At 42.9% G+C, this 15,569-nt stretch overlaps 1 protein-coding gene across 2 annotated transcripts in view; it reads left to right on the top strand.

Annotated features, from left to right (window-relative positions):
- Positions 1 to 8,458, top strand: part of acp1 (acid phosphatase 1) — a 34,433-nt gene extending 25,975 nt beyond the window's left edge. For both annotated transcript variants that reach the window (XM_060937040.1, XM_060937039.1), the window contains exon 6: positions 8,144 to 8,458. In XM_060937040.1, coding sequence (XP_060793023.1) covers positions 8,144 to 8,221 — 78 coding nt within the window. In that variant the 3' untranslated portion in view covers positions 8,222 to 8,458. The remainder of the gene's footprint in view (positions 1 to 8,143) is intronic.
- The last annotated feature ends 7,111 nt before the right edge of the window (positions 8,459 to 15,569 follow it).

Genomic DNA, 15,569 nt, shown 5'->3' with positions numbered 1-15,569 from the left:
AGACGCAGTGGCTTAATTTTATTTACTTCAATAATACGCCGTCGAGTCTACCTAAGACGGTGTATGTTTGTCAGAAGCATTTTCCTGATGAATGTTTCCACAACTTGGGACAATACAGGGCAGGTTTTGCACATCAGCGGTCACTTAAGCCTGGGTCTGTGCCAAGCATCCCTGCCGCATCAGCAACAAACACCAAACAAGTAAGTGTATAACTGGTTGTTTTGCCGTGTTTTAAAATCGGTGCGTTAGCCTAGCAATGGCTACATTAGCTGTGCAGCTAACCGCTTCCTGCAGTTAGCCAGGTACATGGGCTCGAGTTGTACCATTTTTTATTTTTTTTTAGACAGGGCGGACGGACCAGGGCATTCACCCGCCTGGCCGTGCCCGACGAGGAGCGCTCTCGGCCGGCTTGGGAGGCAGACGGCAGCCCCTCCTGGAAGTGCAGTTTTACCATGGGCCTCATGCGGAAAAAAATGACAAAGTCCCACTGCTCAGTTTTACCATGGGCCTCAGGCGGGAAAAAATGACAAAGTCCCAGTTTTACCATGGGCTCGAGTTGTACCATTTTTTTAGACAGGGCGGATGGACCAGGGCATTCGCCCGCCTGGCCGTGCCCGACTAGGAGCGCTCTCGGCCGGCTTGGGAGGCAGACGGCAGCCCCTCCCCCCATGGTACGCCCCCACCGTCTACCCTTCCCCGCCTCCTGCTTCTCATTAGCAAAACGACGCACTGGGAAAAGCGCTGAAATGGGGCTTTCTCCCAGGAGGCTATATCTACGTACCGAGGGTTCATTTCGAGAAAGCCTGCAGATATAACATCCGGAAGCCTCCACAAGCCCGTTTAAAGCATCAACAAACCACCATGCCATGGGACCTTTAATAATCTGACTATTGTGTCCAAACTATTAGTTTTTTTTTTTTTTAATTCTGTCCACATTCACTGGCTATGAGCAGTCGTGCACTCTGATTGGCTACTCTACTACTAGGATATCAGCTCATATACTGTGAGAAGAGAAAAACAAAATGGTGGCGTGTGTTGCTGAACCAACAGAGGACGAAATAAAAACTCTACTGTCAGCTATCAGCGTATGTACGATTCGATTTTGTGGAACAATGGTTAATTATTCCTAGCAGCATCAGCAGACTCGTGTTCTCTTGTTCTATGACCGGAGAAAGAAACAATTTACTCACGATTTACTTTGAGTTGTACGCTGAAAGAAACTGTGTGTTTCAACTCTTGCGCACACAAGCTATGCAGATTCCCACCACCTGCTGTACTACATACATCGGCTTTTACTCATCAGGCTGGTTCAGGAACACACAGTTGGGACAAAAAACACTGAGAAAACCTAAAGCGGTCATAATTCTCCTGCTAGCATCTCAGACTCAAGCACGTCAAGAAACAATAACGCTGTTGACCAGACTTGTACGCACGAGGTGAAATAAAACACCATAGCTCACATCCAAACGTTAAAAAGCCAACGATTTGTCAAGGTTTTTTTGTGCCTCAGAGAAAAACATGATGGCTATTTATAGCATCTTATAACAGGCTCTGCATTTTTACTTTTCCTCCACCCAGCAGTAAATGTTGATGTAATCAAAAATCAGAAGCTTAGTTAAGACTCGGGCAAAAGTCACCGCATTGTGATGGAAGATTAAAACCATGTTGTTATTTTAAGAGACTGATTTTGATGAATGTTCACAATACAAACACAGATGTGAACTAGAAGAGCACACAGTAGAGTGCATACCTTGGCCAAGCCATGTATTATCAACAGGCCTAGAAATTCATATATTTTTTCACCAGCCAGCCGGACTAGTTCCCTTCCAAAGCAACTCGCCAAACAGAAAATCAACTCGCCAAAATTTGTTCATGTATGAATTTTACTTCTGTCAAAAATAACGCAAAAGAGAGTCGTTACCATTGTTCATGACTAATGTGCATTTATTTCAAGACCCGAGGATTTTGATCCTGTTGTTAAATACATAAATGAGAACAACACAGAGCACCATAATATCAACAAATAATAATATATTGGAAAACTTGGCAACTTGGTGTATGAGTATTGAAAACAAATATACTTACTATCATGACTATAGCACCCAAAATATGTCCAACATGCTTTCTGTATTTAACCATTTATGAGAGAGAAAGCATTAGGAGCTTCATATTGACTAGGAATCAACTTGAAAAAAATTAATTATTCCATAAAAATTGTATTGCAGCCAAGGCCTACCCTGCTCCCACGCTTGCTTATAAGTCCTTTGTCGTTTCTCCTCTTCAGACCGAGGTCGCTTTGTCCCCGTCTCTGGCGGTTTCTGTACACCTTTCAGAAAATTCCACATCGCAACGTAGCTTTGGCAGATGTAGATGTAAACAACAACAAAAACACACGTGTTTAAATGGGCGATAATGTGGCCACGTCTATTGAATTTGATAACGTGATGTGGCAGCGGGGGCGTGGCCAAGCGGCGGTCTGTGAATGGAGGGTGGAGTCAGGGAAGGTAAGTGGTGGAATCATTGCACCTGATGGGGATTAACCTGTTTGTGTGTCTTCCCCAGTGACCACGCCCTTTAAAAGGAGAGGAGAGCAGAGAAAGGGAGCTCTCTCTCCCCCAACCAGAACACGTGTGTGTGTGTTAGGACTAGGACTGTTTTGGCCTCTAGAGGCCGCTGTTATTTCCTTTTCATGTCGTGTTTATTTTGGCCTCTAGAGGCCGCCACTGTTCCTGTGCTGTTATGTTTATCTCCAGTTTCCTTTGTACTGTGTTTTTTGATCTTCTTAGCTTTTGTATTTTTGCACTTTGCTTTTCTTTTGGATTATACTCTTTGGTTTTTTTTTGTCTTTTGTTTTGCCCTGTATATAGTGTATATAGTTTAAATAAACCTTTTGATTCTTTTTCTACTTCCGCCTCACGCCTCTGCATTTGAGTCATCCCCCTGGTGGCCTAGTGGGGGTTTGCTGGATTATCACACCAACGAACCAGGTTCGAATCCCAGCAAAACCCTAACAGTGTGTGTGTGTGTGTGTGTGTGCGCGCGTGTGCGCGGGGCTGGGAAGTGATAAAAGGCTGAAAAGCTAACAATAAATAGTTCATTGAGAACTCAGTTCTGGCCTGCCGTGCCTCTGTGCTCCACCCACCTGGTCCAATACTACACGTGATTACCGTGATATTCAATGAGATGCGTTATATGCATGCGCAGTAGTGAAAAAACTGACAGCCTGACTCGTACACGATATGATTCGGAATTCTTCGGTAGTTTCCGTCCTGCAAATAAACACATCGATTAACACACATGGCACACGCTTAATATGTGGCGGCTTTAGTTGATGGTGTGTCTGAATCTTCGCTTCATGTATATTTTTTTTATTTTCAACTAGCCAACCGGGCTGGCTAGTGACAGGAGTTACCCGCCAAATGACAAATTAAGTCGCCTCGGGTGACCGGATCACCGCAAATTTCGAGCCCTGATCAACATCAAAATCAAATCACTTGAACTGAGGGTAATACTAAAGCTGTACACCAAATTTCATCTGTTCACTACTTTTTGACTTACATTGGGGAAAAGACAAAAAAAAATCCTGTCTCTGCAGACATGCCCAGATTTGCATCAAAATCTGATTAATTGTTCCTCGGCCCATGGCTCACCTTTCCTCCAAAGTTCATCAAAATATGCTCACTAGTTTTTGAGTTACGTTGGGAACCTCCTCCTCCTCCTAAGCTTCATGCCAGCATGGTGTTGAGCCCACCAGTGCCACCAAACTCCACCATCTCTCATGGTCTTGGCTGAGTGCCAGGATGTCCTCCAGTCTCAAATGAATCTGCTGGAGGTCTTGACAAATGACCTCATTCTAATGGGTGCGTGGTCGGCCGCAAGGGTGTCTCCATCCTACCACTGGTGGATCAAACTCGTAAATGGCTCTTTGGGATGGTTGTCTGTGCAGCGCAGTATGTGTACAAGCCAACGAACATGGCGCTGTGCAGTGGTGTGGAGGATATTTGGTTGGTTAGTCTTCTGGTGGAGCTCCTCATTAGAGACATGGTCGGACCAGTGCACCCCCTCAGTGGTCCTGAGGGCATGGGTCTCGAAGCCGAGAACATGGGCGGCCAAGGTTCTTGCTGAGAGGCCAGGTCTAAGCGTAGGGTTGCCACCTGTGTCTGACAAAAATCCTGGACATTTTGACCATCCAATCGACCTTTTTGCTTGTAAGCAACGGCGCCCTTCGCACATCTAACCCAAGACAAAAATCGCCCTTCTACGCTGAAATTGTATTGCTCTAATTAGTAAAAATGACGCTTTTGCTAGTTATTTGTTTAGTTAATTGCTTTACATAATATAGCAGGTCTTCATTATTTTGGTTTATTTCCAACAGTTTTTGGTTGTGGACACCTGGGGGCAGTAGTGAGCACAGGTAAACGGGGAATACATAATTAAGTTCTGTTTATTTGCTTATGTGGAATAAAAATAAATAATCTAATTTTTCATTGTATCTAAGAATACCTGAATGTAACAATGTAAGGTGTAGTGTCAAACAGCTTACCTGATTGCTTAGAGTGTGGTGTGTGCTTTGCTTGTGCTTGCCTGTGCCTCTGCTGCTTGCTGCTCTTGGCTAAACAAATACATAGGAAGACATGTAACTGATATAACTGGGCACATACAGTACATACAGGAGTAGGCAGATAAGACTATTTGGATTTCATTTAATTCACCAAAACCTTACCTAATCTTCCATTTATATTTGGTGTTTTTCTTTGCTGCTGCTATGAGTCCTGGCTGATTTTCAATGAATGTCTTGAGGACAACTGAAAGTTTAGCCTGTCTTGAAGCTCAGCCTTCACCATTGCAACAGAGAGTCTGTTTCTTTTATCAGTCCAAGCATCCTCCATTGCCCCTTTTCCACCAAAGCAGTTCCAGGGCTGGTTCGGGGCCAGTGCTTAGTTTGGAACCAGGTTTTCTGTTTCCACTGACAAAGAACTGGCTCTGGGGCCAGAAAACCGGTTCCAGGCTCGCACCAACTCTCTGCTGGGCCAGAGGAAAGAACCGCTTACGTCAGCAGGGGGGCGGAGTTGTTAAGACCAACAACAATAACAAGACCGCGAAAGATCGCCATTTTTAAGCAACGAGAAGCAGCAGCTATACAAACGCGAAGTCATCCATTATTATTATTATTATTATTATTGTTGCTGCTGCTGCTTCTTCCGTGTTGTTTTTGCTTTGATATTCGCGCCAAGGTTTATGTAAACGTAGCGCCGTAACTGACGTATACAGCGACGTAATGACGTATTCAGCGACGTAATGATGTGCCTCCGCTTAGCACGGCGAGCTACGGAAAAGCAAACTGGTTCTCAGCTGGCTCGCAAGTTGAAATGCACATTTTGCCCATCATGTACCAAAAAACGGGACATTCAGTGTCCCGGATTTTTTTTTTTTTTTCCGGGACAGACCATGAAAATCCGGGACAATCAGGAAAAACCAGGACAGGTGGCAACACTATCTAAGCGCCATAGAGCAGCACAGACAAAACTGCAGCATTGTAGACCCGTAGCTTGGCACGTCAGGAGATGTCACATCATCTCCAGAGTGGTCTCCAAAGGCTTCTCATGGTGCCTGCTACCAGTCTCAGTGAAGAGGTCGCCATTGGTGGCAACTTCTGATCCCAGATAAACAAATGACATGACGAACTTGAGGTGATTGGTGCCAATGATGATGGGTCAGGACCATCACCTGTATGCATCAGCTTGGTCTTGGACCGGTTGACACGTAGCCCAAGCCTGGATGCCACCTCATCAAAAGCATGAAGTACTCTCTTCAATTCTGCCAACGAGCAGCAGAACAAAGTCGTGTCATCGGCATAATCCAAGTCTGTCAAGCAGTAGTCTCCAAGCCAGACACCTGGGAAGTGGTCGCAGAGGTTGTTGGGAACAGGCAAACAAAACCTCTTCCAACACAGTTGGCAGAGGTAACTAGCGAAAGGGGGGGGAAGGTCTGTTTTGATTTCTTTGACATTACTGTGCTTGGATTTGATTTTGACTCGTGAGTCACTTTGGATGGAAGGGTGGAAGAATAAAAAAAATGCCCTTTTCATTAAGGGACGCACTGCAATTGAGATTTTGTTGGTTTTCTGTCGACGCACTGCTACTCGGTACAAAAGATAATGGGATGTCTAACAAAAACAATTCAGAATAGGGTGATGATTAACCACTCACCCTTCAAATAACATGGCAGAGTTAATTCCCTTCCACTCGGCCTTTATGCTGAGAAGCCCTCAGGATGCAAGCGGCAAACAGCCATTGTTAGAGCTCTGCTGTTGTTAGGCCTCACAACAGGTTTGTGATGGTGAAGGAGTTCGGCTGTTTCACACAGCGAGAAAACAGTAGTGCACTTTTTATGCATCCCCCCCCAGACATATTAGGAAACAAGTTAAAGGTCCTGGAGCGGCTCTAAAGCTGTAAAGCCAATAAAGGGGATTGCACATGACCTGCGAACAGATTTGTGAAGGGGGGGAAAAAGGTAAATTGTTGCAAAATTATTGATTGTGAAAGATGCATGGTGTGCTAGAAATTATTTTTGCCCCCCAGTAGTGTGAAATATGGACAGTGTCACTTTAAATCAGCTGTATGTAGAAGCACAAATGCAGTAACTCAAAATTAGTTCTTTGTTCAGTGAGACATCTTCAGTAAGTGATACTGGATCCAGAGCCAAAGCCTGGAACGCTGTGTGTGTGTGTGTGTGTGTGTGTGTGTGTGTGTGTGTGTGTGTGTGTGTGTGTGTGTGTGAGAGAAGTCAATACAATCTCAACAGGACTCCAGTTCATCATATTGTTCCATGCACACACACACTTATTCACACCTAAAAGCAATTTAGACTCCTCACCATACCTGTTGCACCTATTGGTATGTTTTTGGGAATTGGGAGGAAACCGGAGAACCCAGAAGTTGCTCTTGTAAGTTTCACTGACTTAGTTTTTCAGAACATGGACAAAAGCCTCATTACTGGTGCTGTTTTTCTGGACTTAGCGAAAGCCTTCGTCACTGTCGGTCACTCGATCCTCTTCGCTAAACTCTCCAAGTCTGGATTCAGTGATACTGGTGTGGACTAGTTCAGGTCATATTTGTCACGAAGAACTCAAGTCACGGGTATAGGAAACACTTGCTTGACTGCAAAGTCTGTGTCTGTTGTTGTGCCACAAGGGAGCGTGTTGGGGCTGCTGCCTTTCCTGATTTATGTGATTGATATGCCGTCCTGTGTCAAGTCCTGTGAAGTGTCCTTATACAGAACTCCAAGATAATCTGAATGCTGATCTCAAATTATTATGCAAGTGGTTTACTGACAGTCTTTTGACTTTAAATATTGACATGTAAATTTTTAATATTTGATGGTACATGTAAGCTTGGCTCTCTTAGTAATATTTCACTGGAAGTTAATGGTCAGCCACTTGAGCGCAAAGAATCTTTTAAATATTTAGGTGTTACACAATGAAAATATGGCCTAGTCTGATCAGATGCCCTGAGCACAAAAGTCTGTCAGAGGCCTGGTGTATTGCACCGCGTTAAGCATCTACTACTCCTTAGCGCTCGCTTGACAATTTTTACAGTAGCCTTATATTATATATATTATATAGAGCCTTATACAGCAGTCCTTGAGACTATGGGCACTAACCTAGATAAAGGCGTCTACATCAGGACTCGATCAGAAGGCAAACTTTTCAATCTTGCCAGACTCAAGTTCTCAACCAAAACTCGGCAAATTTGCATGCAAGCACTGCTGTATGCAGAAGACTCTGTATTTGTAGCAACATATTTGGAAGACATTCAGGAAATCGTTGATTGCTTTGCCACAGCTGCAACCCTCTTTGGATTGAGCTACGCCGTCATTGATGGTCTTGTTTGTTTATAAGATAGATATGATTATATATGTGCAGAACCTCTCTGAAAAACACCATGGTGATGAGAGCCTCCTGTATAAACGTTGTTATAAATAAAAGAAGAAACCTGTGTGGAGATGGAGTGTGTGAAACGCCATACAGAGAGTAAAAACTGAAAATGTATCGTGAGGAATGTACATCCTGCCTATGAGCGATGCCTTTGCAGACCACACAGCTGGTATATAACATGATTCCTTCTCTTGTTTTTCGTTGCAGGGAAACGAGCAGGACTTCGAGAGGGTGTATGAGCAGTGTGTACGGTGCTGCAGAGTCTTCCTGGAGAGAAACTCCTAACGCACAGTCGTCCGTGTCGCCGTTTTATCCTGTCACATATTAGTGCAACAGATTGCACTAATGGGTTTTACACACACACCTACTGTGAGAGAGACATGTCTTAATGAAAAGATAAAATTTATTAGCATGTGGTTTGTGTACATGTTCTAAGAAGCTGCTTTCAACATGCTGACGACTTCTTCACCTGAAGGGATGGAAAAAAAAAACACCAATAAACCAGATAAGTGGACGTAAAAATCTCAGTGTACAAGTTGCTTTAATTGGTGTGGAATTCACGTGATTAATAACACGCTCCGACAGTTATGCACTTCAGACTAGCTTTAAATCTCTCGTCCTTCATCCCTCCTTCCTTCCCTTCCTCCCCTTTCCAGGGGCCTTATGGATTCGTCTCCATAGTAACGAACATCAATTGTTCACATTTCCGCTTCGGGCGATTGCGGCCGAGCTTTCGCTGTTTAATCGGAAGGAGAATGAGCAGGAACTGGTGTAAATCAGATCTGCACTGGAAGAAAGGAAGGATAGATGGTAGTGGGCTTAATTGCGTTCTTCTTTCATGTCCTGTGCTGTTTCACTTTCTCTTTTCTCCTCATGGCTGTGTGTTGGACTTTTCGAGAAAATTCTCCTCAAATTTGGCGCCGGGTTTGTCCAGTTGCAAACCGAAGCATTTTATGAACAGCTTTTGCACATAGTGTGTTTCAGTACACTCTGAGGAAGAAAAAAAGGTAAAACTAGAACCTTTTAAGAGTTCTTCAGTTCATCAGGGGAAAAGTTAAAGATTTTATGTAGCTTAAAAAGAATGTCTGTGAAGGTTCTCAGTCATCCAGGTCATTGTAAACCATAGGTGCTAAAGAAGGCAACTGGACTTACTTGAAATTCTTGAAGACATTTCACCTCTCATCCAAAAGGCTTCTTCAGTTCTGTCTGACTAGTGGGGAGTTCCAGGTTTTTATCCTCTAGTGGACCAAAAGCAACCCTAAGGAGAGTTGTTGAGGTCACATGGGTCATTGACCCCCTCAGTCATCCTGTAGGTGTTAGTCACTGGATGCCGGGTGTGAATGGAGTTAGCAGCCTAGAGGGTCGTTAGACTGATCTGTGGGTCATTGTCTCTCTCTCTCTCTGCCATCATGTGAATCATTGAAGTCAACGAGTGTTTATAAAAAAAAAAGCATTTCTTAAGTGTTACCCCATAACTCATTAGAGAAATTTTTAAATCTAGGATTTCTTCACTTCATTTGTTCTTGTTTAGAAAGAACCCTTAAGGAACCTTTTCTTCTAATAATAGTCTTACATTACATTACACTCTACGTTCGAACAAAGTGAAAAGATTACATCTAGAACATCCTTGAAAAAAATCTAGATTAAGAAGAACCTGTAAGGAACCTTTTTTTCTTTCTTCTGACCAATGTAGCCAGAACTGTTTATATATCAGTTATCATGTCTCACACACACTTCTTTCATGTGAAAAGTCCATCCATCCATCCATTCATTCATTATCCGTAACCGCTTATCCTGTGCAGTGTCGCGAGCTAGCTGGATCCTATCCCAGCTGACTATGGGTGAGAGGCGGGGTACACCCTGAACAAGTCGCCAGGTCATCACAGGGCGAGAACACAGAGACACACCACCGTTCACACTCACGGTCAATTTAGAACCACCAATTATCCTAACCTGCACATCTTTGGACTGTGGGGGAAACCGGAGCACCCGGAGGAAACCCACACAGATACAGGGAGAACTTGCAAACTTCACACAGAAAGGCCCTCATTGGCTGCTGGGCTCGAACCCAGAACCTTCTTGCTGTGAGGCGATAGTGATAACCACTACACCACCGTGCCGTCCATGTGAGAAGCTTTCAAAGAAAATAAAATGGTTCTGTGGAAGAACGATCAACAAGAACCCACTGAAGAACCCTTGAAGATCGAGCTGGGCAGTCTGACCAAAAGATCATATGACCCATCTCCACGATCTGAATCCCAGTTCTCCTCACAGATTTAATTGAACTCATGATCACATAATTGTGTATATGGTTGCCTGGATACAAGGCCTGTGTCTTTAAATGGATCCTCCAGCAGATTTATTCTCAAATTTATTTTCAGTAAAAGTAGTCGCAGATTTCAAAAATCAAACTTTCATTTTCAGAGACAAAATAGTGTTTGAGAAAAATGATTTTTTTTTTTTTAATGTCAGATGGGCTTCCTGTGACGTCTGCGATTACATCAGGGAGCGGTCGCTCGGAGCAACTCAGCTGTTTATATTCTCTGTTTACATCGTAGTTTTGCTAGTTTTACAAGTATTTTACTGAATTTATCAGTTTTTAAATAAGTATGCCTCGTTGTGTCGCATATAAATGCCACAGTGTTGCTTAAAAGAAAGCACGAGCTGGAACTAGACTGCATTTCCACAGAGAAAATGCAAAGTGTGATTGATCATCTGGAACAGAGGGTCACTGGCAGAAACTGGATCAGACACGAGACCTCACGCTGCTAAATCTTTTACAGTGGTGCTTGAAAGTTTGTGAACCCTTTAGAATTTTCTGTATTTCTGCATAAATATGACCTAAAACATCATCAGATTTTCACACAAGTCCTAAAAGTAGATAAAGAGAACCCAGTTAAACAAATGAGACAAAAATATTATACTTGGTCATTTATTTATTGAGGAAAATGATCCAATATTATATATGTGAACCTATATATCATATATGTGAACCTTTGCTTTCAGTATCTGGTGTGACCCCCTTGTGCAGCAATAACTGCAACTAAACGTTTGCGGTAACTGTTGATCAGTCCTGCACACCGGCTTGGAGGAATTTTAGCCCGTTCCTCCGTACAGAACAGCTTCAACTCTGGGATGTTGGTGGGTTTCCTCACATGAACTGCTCACTTCAGGTCCTTCTACAACATTTCCATTGGATTAAGGTCAGGACTTTGACTTGGCCATTCCAAAACATTAACTTTATTATTCTTTAACCATTCTTTGATAGAATGACTTGTGTGCTTAGGGTCGTTGTCTTGCTGCATGACCCACCTTCTCTTGAGATTCAGTTCATGGACAGATGTCCTGACAATAAATAAATGACCAAGTATAATATTTTTGTCTCATTTGTTTAACTGGGTTCTCTTTATCTACTTTTAGGACTTGTGTGAAAATCTGATGATGTTTTAGATCATATTTATGCAGAAATAGAGAAAATTCTAAAGGGTTCACAAACTTTCAAGCACCACTGTAAATCTCTATATGTCACTTGTGAGAAAATTGGTGAATTGTTTTGATAAATTTGGGGACTTTTTGTTTGTGAATGTGATAAAGTGGCAAGAGATAATGAGATGAGATGAGATCTTCGAGTGGTGAATGGATATTTCACGATTGAGGAACGTGAATGAGTGAAAATATTTTTCAACACAAGAAGATAAACTTCACAGCTTATAACTTATATAACTTATAACTTATATAATAAGAAAAATCACATGTTGGTTTGAAGATATGAAGTTTATCTTCTCGTGTTGAAAAACTTGCATTTTTCATATGAAATACATTGCAAATCTGAGTGCCGTGTGTCCTAATATTGCACTCCGATGATATCACTCCCAGTGTTTTCCCGCTGATTAGACGCATGTGATCAAAATGGTGAGCCGGTGAGCCAGTTCAAAATTAAAATCCTTTTGATTAACTTGCAATTTTTTGTGTGTATGTGTCCTTGTAATATAAAGAACATTACACAGTGGCACGAAGCTGTGAAGTTTATCTTCTTGTGTTGAAAAATATTTTCACTCATTCACATTCCTCAATCGTGAAATATCCATTCACCACTCGAAGATCTCATCTCATCTCATTATCTCTAGCCGCTTTATCCAACTACAGGGTCGCAGGCAAGCTGGAGCCTATCCCAGCTGACTACGGGTGAAAGGCGGGGTACACCCTGGACAAGTCGCCAGGTCATCACAGGGCTGACACATAGACACAGACAACCATTCACACTCACATTCACACCTACGCTCAATTTAGAGTCACCAGTTAACCTAACCTGCATGTCTTTGGACTGTGGGGGAAACCGGAGCACCCGGAGGAAACCCACGCGGACACGGGGAGAACATGCAAACTCCGCACAGAAAGGCCCTCGCCGGCCACGGGGCTCGAACCCGGACCTTCTTGCTGTGAGGCGACAGCGCTAACCACTACACCACCGTGCCGCCCCCCACTCGAAGATAAACTTCACATTTATAAAATTTCATTTGAAAACTCATTATATAAAACTAACATCTACAATCTTAGAATGAAAACTCTAGAACCCTTAATCAGGCGCCTTGCTTTTTTTTTTTTAAATCAGAGAGTGTATATGAATAGCCTGTGTACACCCTGCCTTTTTTTTGAAGACATTTTTTAAATTAATTTTTAAAATAAAATGATCTGTAATTGATTAGGAAAGACATTTAAGAAACTGTTTCTTCTAATAGCGTACACGGAACTGGTTTTATATCAGTTTTTAAAAAAGGAAAATAATTAGCTTTTTTTTCGACACAAACTTCACATAATATGAAAATCTACTTTCTTAAAAAGAACATTAAGGGATGGTTATATGTCCCTCAGAAGCTACCATGAAATGTAGAGTCCTGACTGAGCGTTTCCCAATTAGAAAAGAGTCAAATAAATCCCAGAACCCTGCACTCAAACTGGCAGTGACTTCGGTGCTGTATGTCACCAGGTCGCTGTCGCTTGCAGCCAGGCTTGTGGATGTTGTAGTTTTGAAGAACTGGGCTGCAAATGTATTGACAGGAGATGCATCTGTTTTCTAAAAATAAAAGTATGTATTTTATATCTGTTATATTTACTTCATCTTTGCTATATTCATTGTGAAGTTGTATGTGTGTAAAGCCAGGCCTTTAAGATCTCTTGCCCAGTAAATGCCTGAACCCACATGGAGGGAATTTATTTTCCTATAAATAGTGTGGGGTGGCACGGTGGTGTAGTGGTTAGCGCTGTCGCCTCACAGCAAGAAGGTCCTGGGTTCGAGCTCCGGGGCCGGCGAGGGCCTTTCTGTGTGGAGTTTGCATGTTCTCCCCGTGTCCGCGTGGGTTTCCTCCGGGTGCTCCGGTTTCCCCCACAGTCCAAAGACATGCAGGTTAGGTTAACTGGTGACTCTAAATTGAGCGTAGGTGTGAATGTGAGTGTGAATGGTTGTCTGTGTCTATGTGTCAGCCCTGTGATAACCTGGTGACTTGTCCAGGGTGTACCCCGCCTTTCGCCCGTAGTCAGCTGGGATAGGCTCCAGCTTGCCTGCGACCCTGTAGAAGGATAAAGCAGCTAGAGATAATGAGATGAGATGAGATAGTGTGATCTTGCTTCAAACACTACAGTTTCACCATGGAGTGCAAAGTCCATGTGTATGTGAAATTGCTGCTGGAGATCCTTGTACAACCCCGATTCCAAAAAAAGTTGGGACGAAGTATAAATTGTAAATAAAAACGGAATGCAATGATGTGGAAGTTTCAAAATCTCATCTCATCTCATTATCTCAAGCCGCTTTATCCTTCTACAGGGTCGCAGGCAAGCTGGAGCCTATCCCAGCTGACTACGGGCGAAAGGCGGGGTACACCCTGGACAAGTCGCCAGGTCATCACAGGGCTGAAGTTTCAAAATTCCATATTTTATTCAGAATAGAACATAGATGACATATCAAATGTTTAAACTGAGAAAATGTATCATTTAAAGAGAAAAATTAGGTGATTTTAAATTTCATGACAACAACACATCTCAAAAAAGTTGGGACAAGGCCATGTTTACCACTGTGAGACATCCCCTTTTCTCTTTACAACAGTCTGTAAACGTCTGGGGACTGAGGAGACAAGTTGCTCAAGTTTAGGGATAGGAATGTTAACCCATTCTTGTCTAATGTAGGATTCAAGTTGCTCAACTGTCTTAGGTCTTTTTTGTCGTATCTTCCGTTTTATGATGCGCCAAATGTTTTCTATGCGTGAAAGATCTGGACTGCAGGCTGGCCAGTTCAGTACCCAGACCCTTCTTCTACGCAGCCATGGTGCTGTAATTGATGCAGTATGTGGTTTGGCATTGTCATGTTGGAAAATGCAAGGTCTTCCCTGAAAGAGACGTCGTCTGGATGGGAGCATATGTTGCTCTAGAACCTGGATATACCTTTCAGCATTGATGGTGTCTTTCCAGATGTGTAAGCTGCCCATGCCACACGCACTAATGCAACCCCATACCATCAGAGATGCAGGCTTCTGAACTGATCGCTGATAACAACTTTGGTCGTCCTTCTCCTCTTTAGTCCGAATGACACGGCGTCCGTGATTTCCATAAAGAACTTCAAATTTTGATTCGTCTGACCACAGAACAGTTTTCCACTTTGCCACAGTCCATTTTAAATGAGCCTTGGCCCAGAGAAGACGTCTGCGCTTCTGGATCATGTTTAGATACGGCTTCTTCTTTGAACTATAGAGTTTTAGCTGGCAACGGCAGATGGCACGATGAATTGTGTTCACAGATAATGTTCTCTGGAAATATTCCTGAGCTCATTTTGTGATTTCCAATACAGAAGCATGCCTGTATGTGATGCAGTGCCGTCTAAGGGCCCGAAGATCATGGGCACTCAGTATGGTTTTCCAGCCTTGACCCTTACGCACAGAGATTCTTCCAGATTCTCTGAATCTTTTGATGATATTATGCACTGTAGATGATGATATGTTCAAACTCTTTGCAATTTTACACTGTCGAAATCCTTTCTGATATTGCTCCACTATTTGTCAGCGCAGAATTAGGGGGATTGGTGATCCTCTTCCCATCTTTACTTCTGAGAGCCGCTGCCACTCCAAGATGCTCTTTTTATACCCAGTCATGTTAATGACCTATTGCCAATTGACCTAATTGCAATTTGGTCCTCCAGCTGTTCCTTTTTTGTACCTTTAACTTTTCCAGCCTCTTATTGCCCCTGTCCCAACTTTTTTGAGATGTGTTGCTGTCATGAAATTTTCAAATGAGCCGATATTTGGCATGAAATTTCAAAATGTCTCACTTTCGACATCTGATATGTTGTCTATGTTCTATTATGAATACAGTATCAGTTTTTTAGATTTGTAAATTATTGCATTCAGTTTTTATTTACAATTTGTACTTTGTCCCAACTTTTTTGGAATCGGGGTTGTAGATGCAGACAGTGATCTACAGACCCACACGAGTACGGTGAAGTCCATGGGAACGTAAGTTACGAAGGTAACTATGGATCTGTGAGACCGAGGGATGACCGTCACTACAGTCTAAAAAAGGAATGATCACCTTTGTTCTGCCTATCACCATATGTCAACAAAGTCATGTCCATGACCTCCGGAAGCAG

This window comes from Neoarius graeffei, chromosome 13, assembly GCF_027579695.1.
Source record: "Neoarius graeffei isolate fNeoGra1 chromosome 13, fNeoGra1.pri, whole genome shotgun sequence".
Lineage (NCBI taxonomy): Eukaryota > Metazoa > Chordata > Actinopteri > Siluriformes > Ariidae > Neoarius > Neoarius graeffei.
The sequence above is the reverse complement of the archived record's forward strand: the minus strand, read 5'-3'. Positions and strand labels throughout refer to the sequence as shown.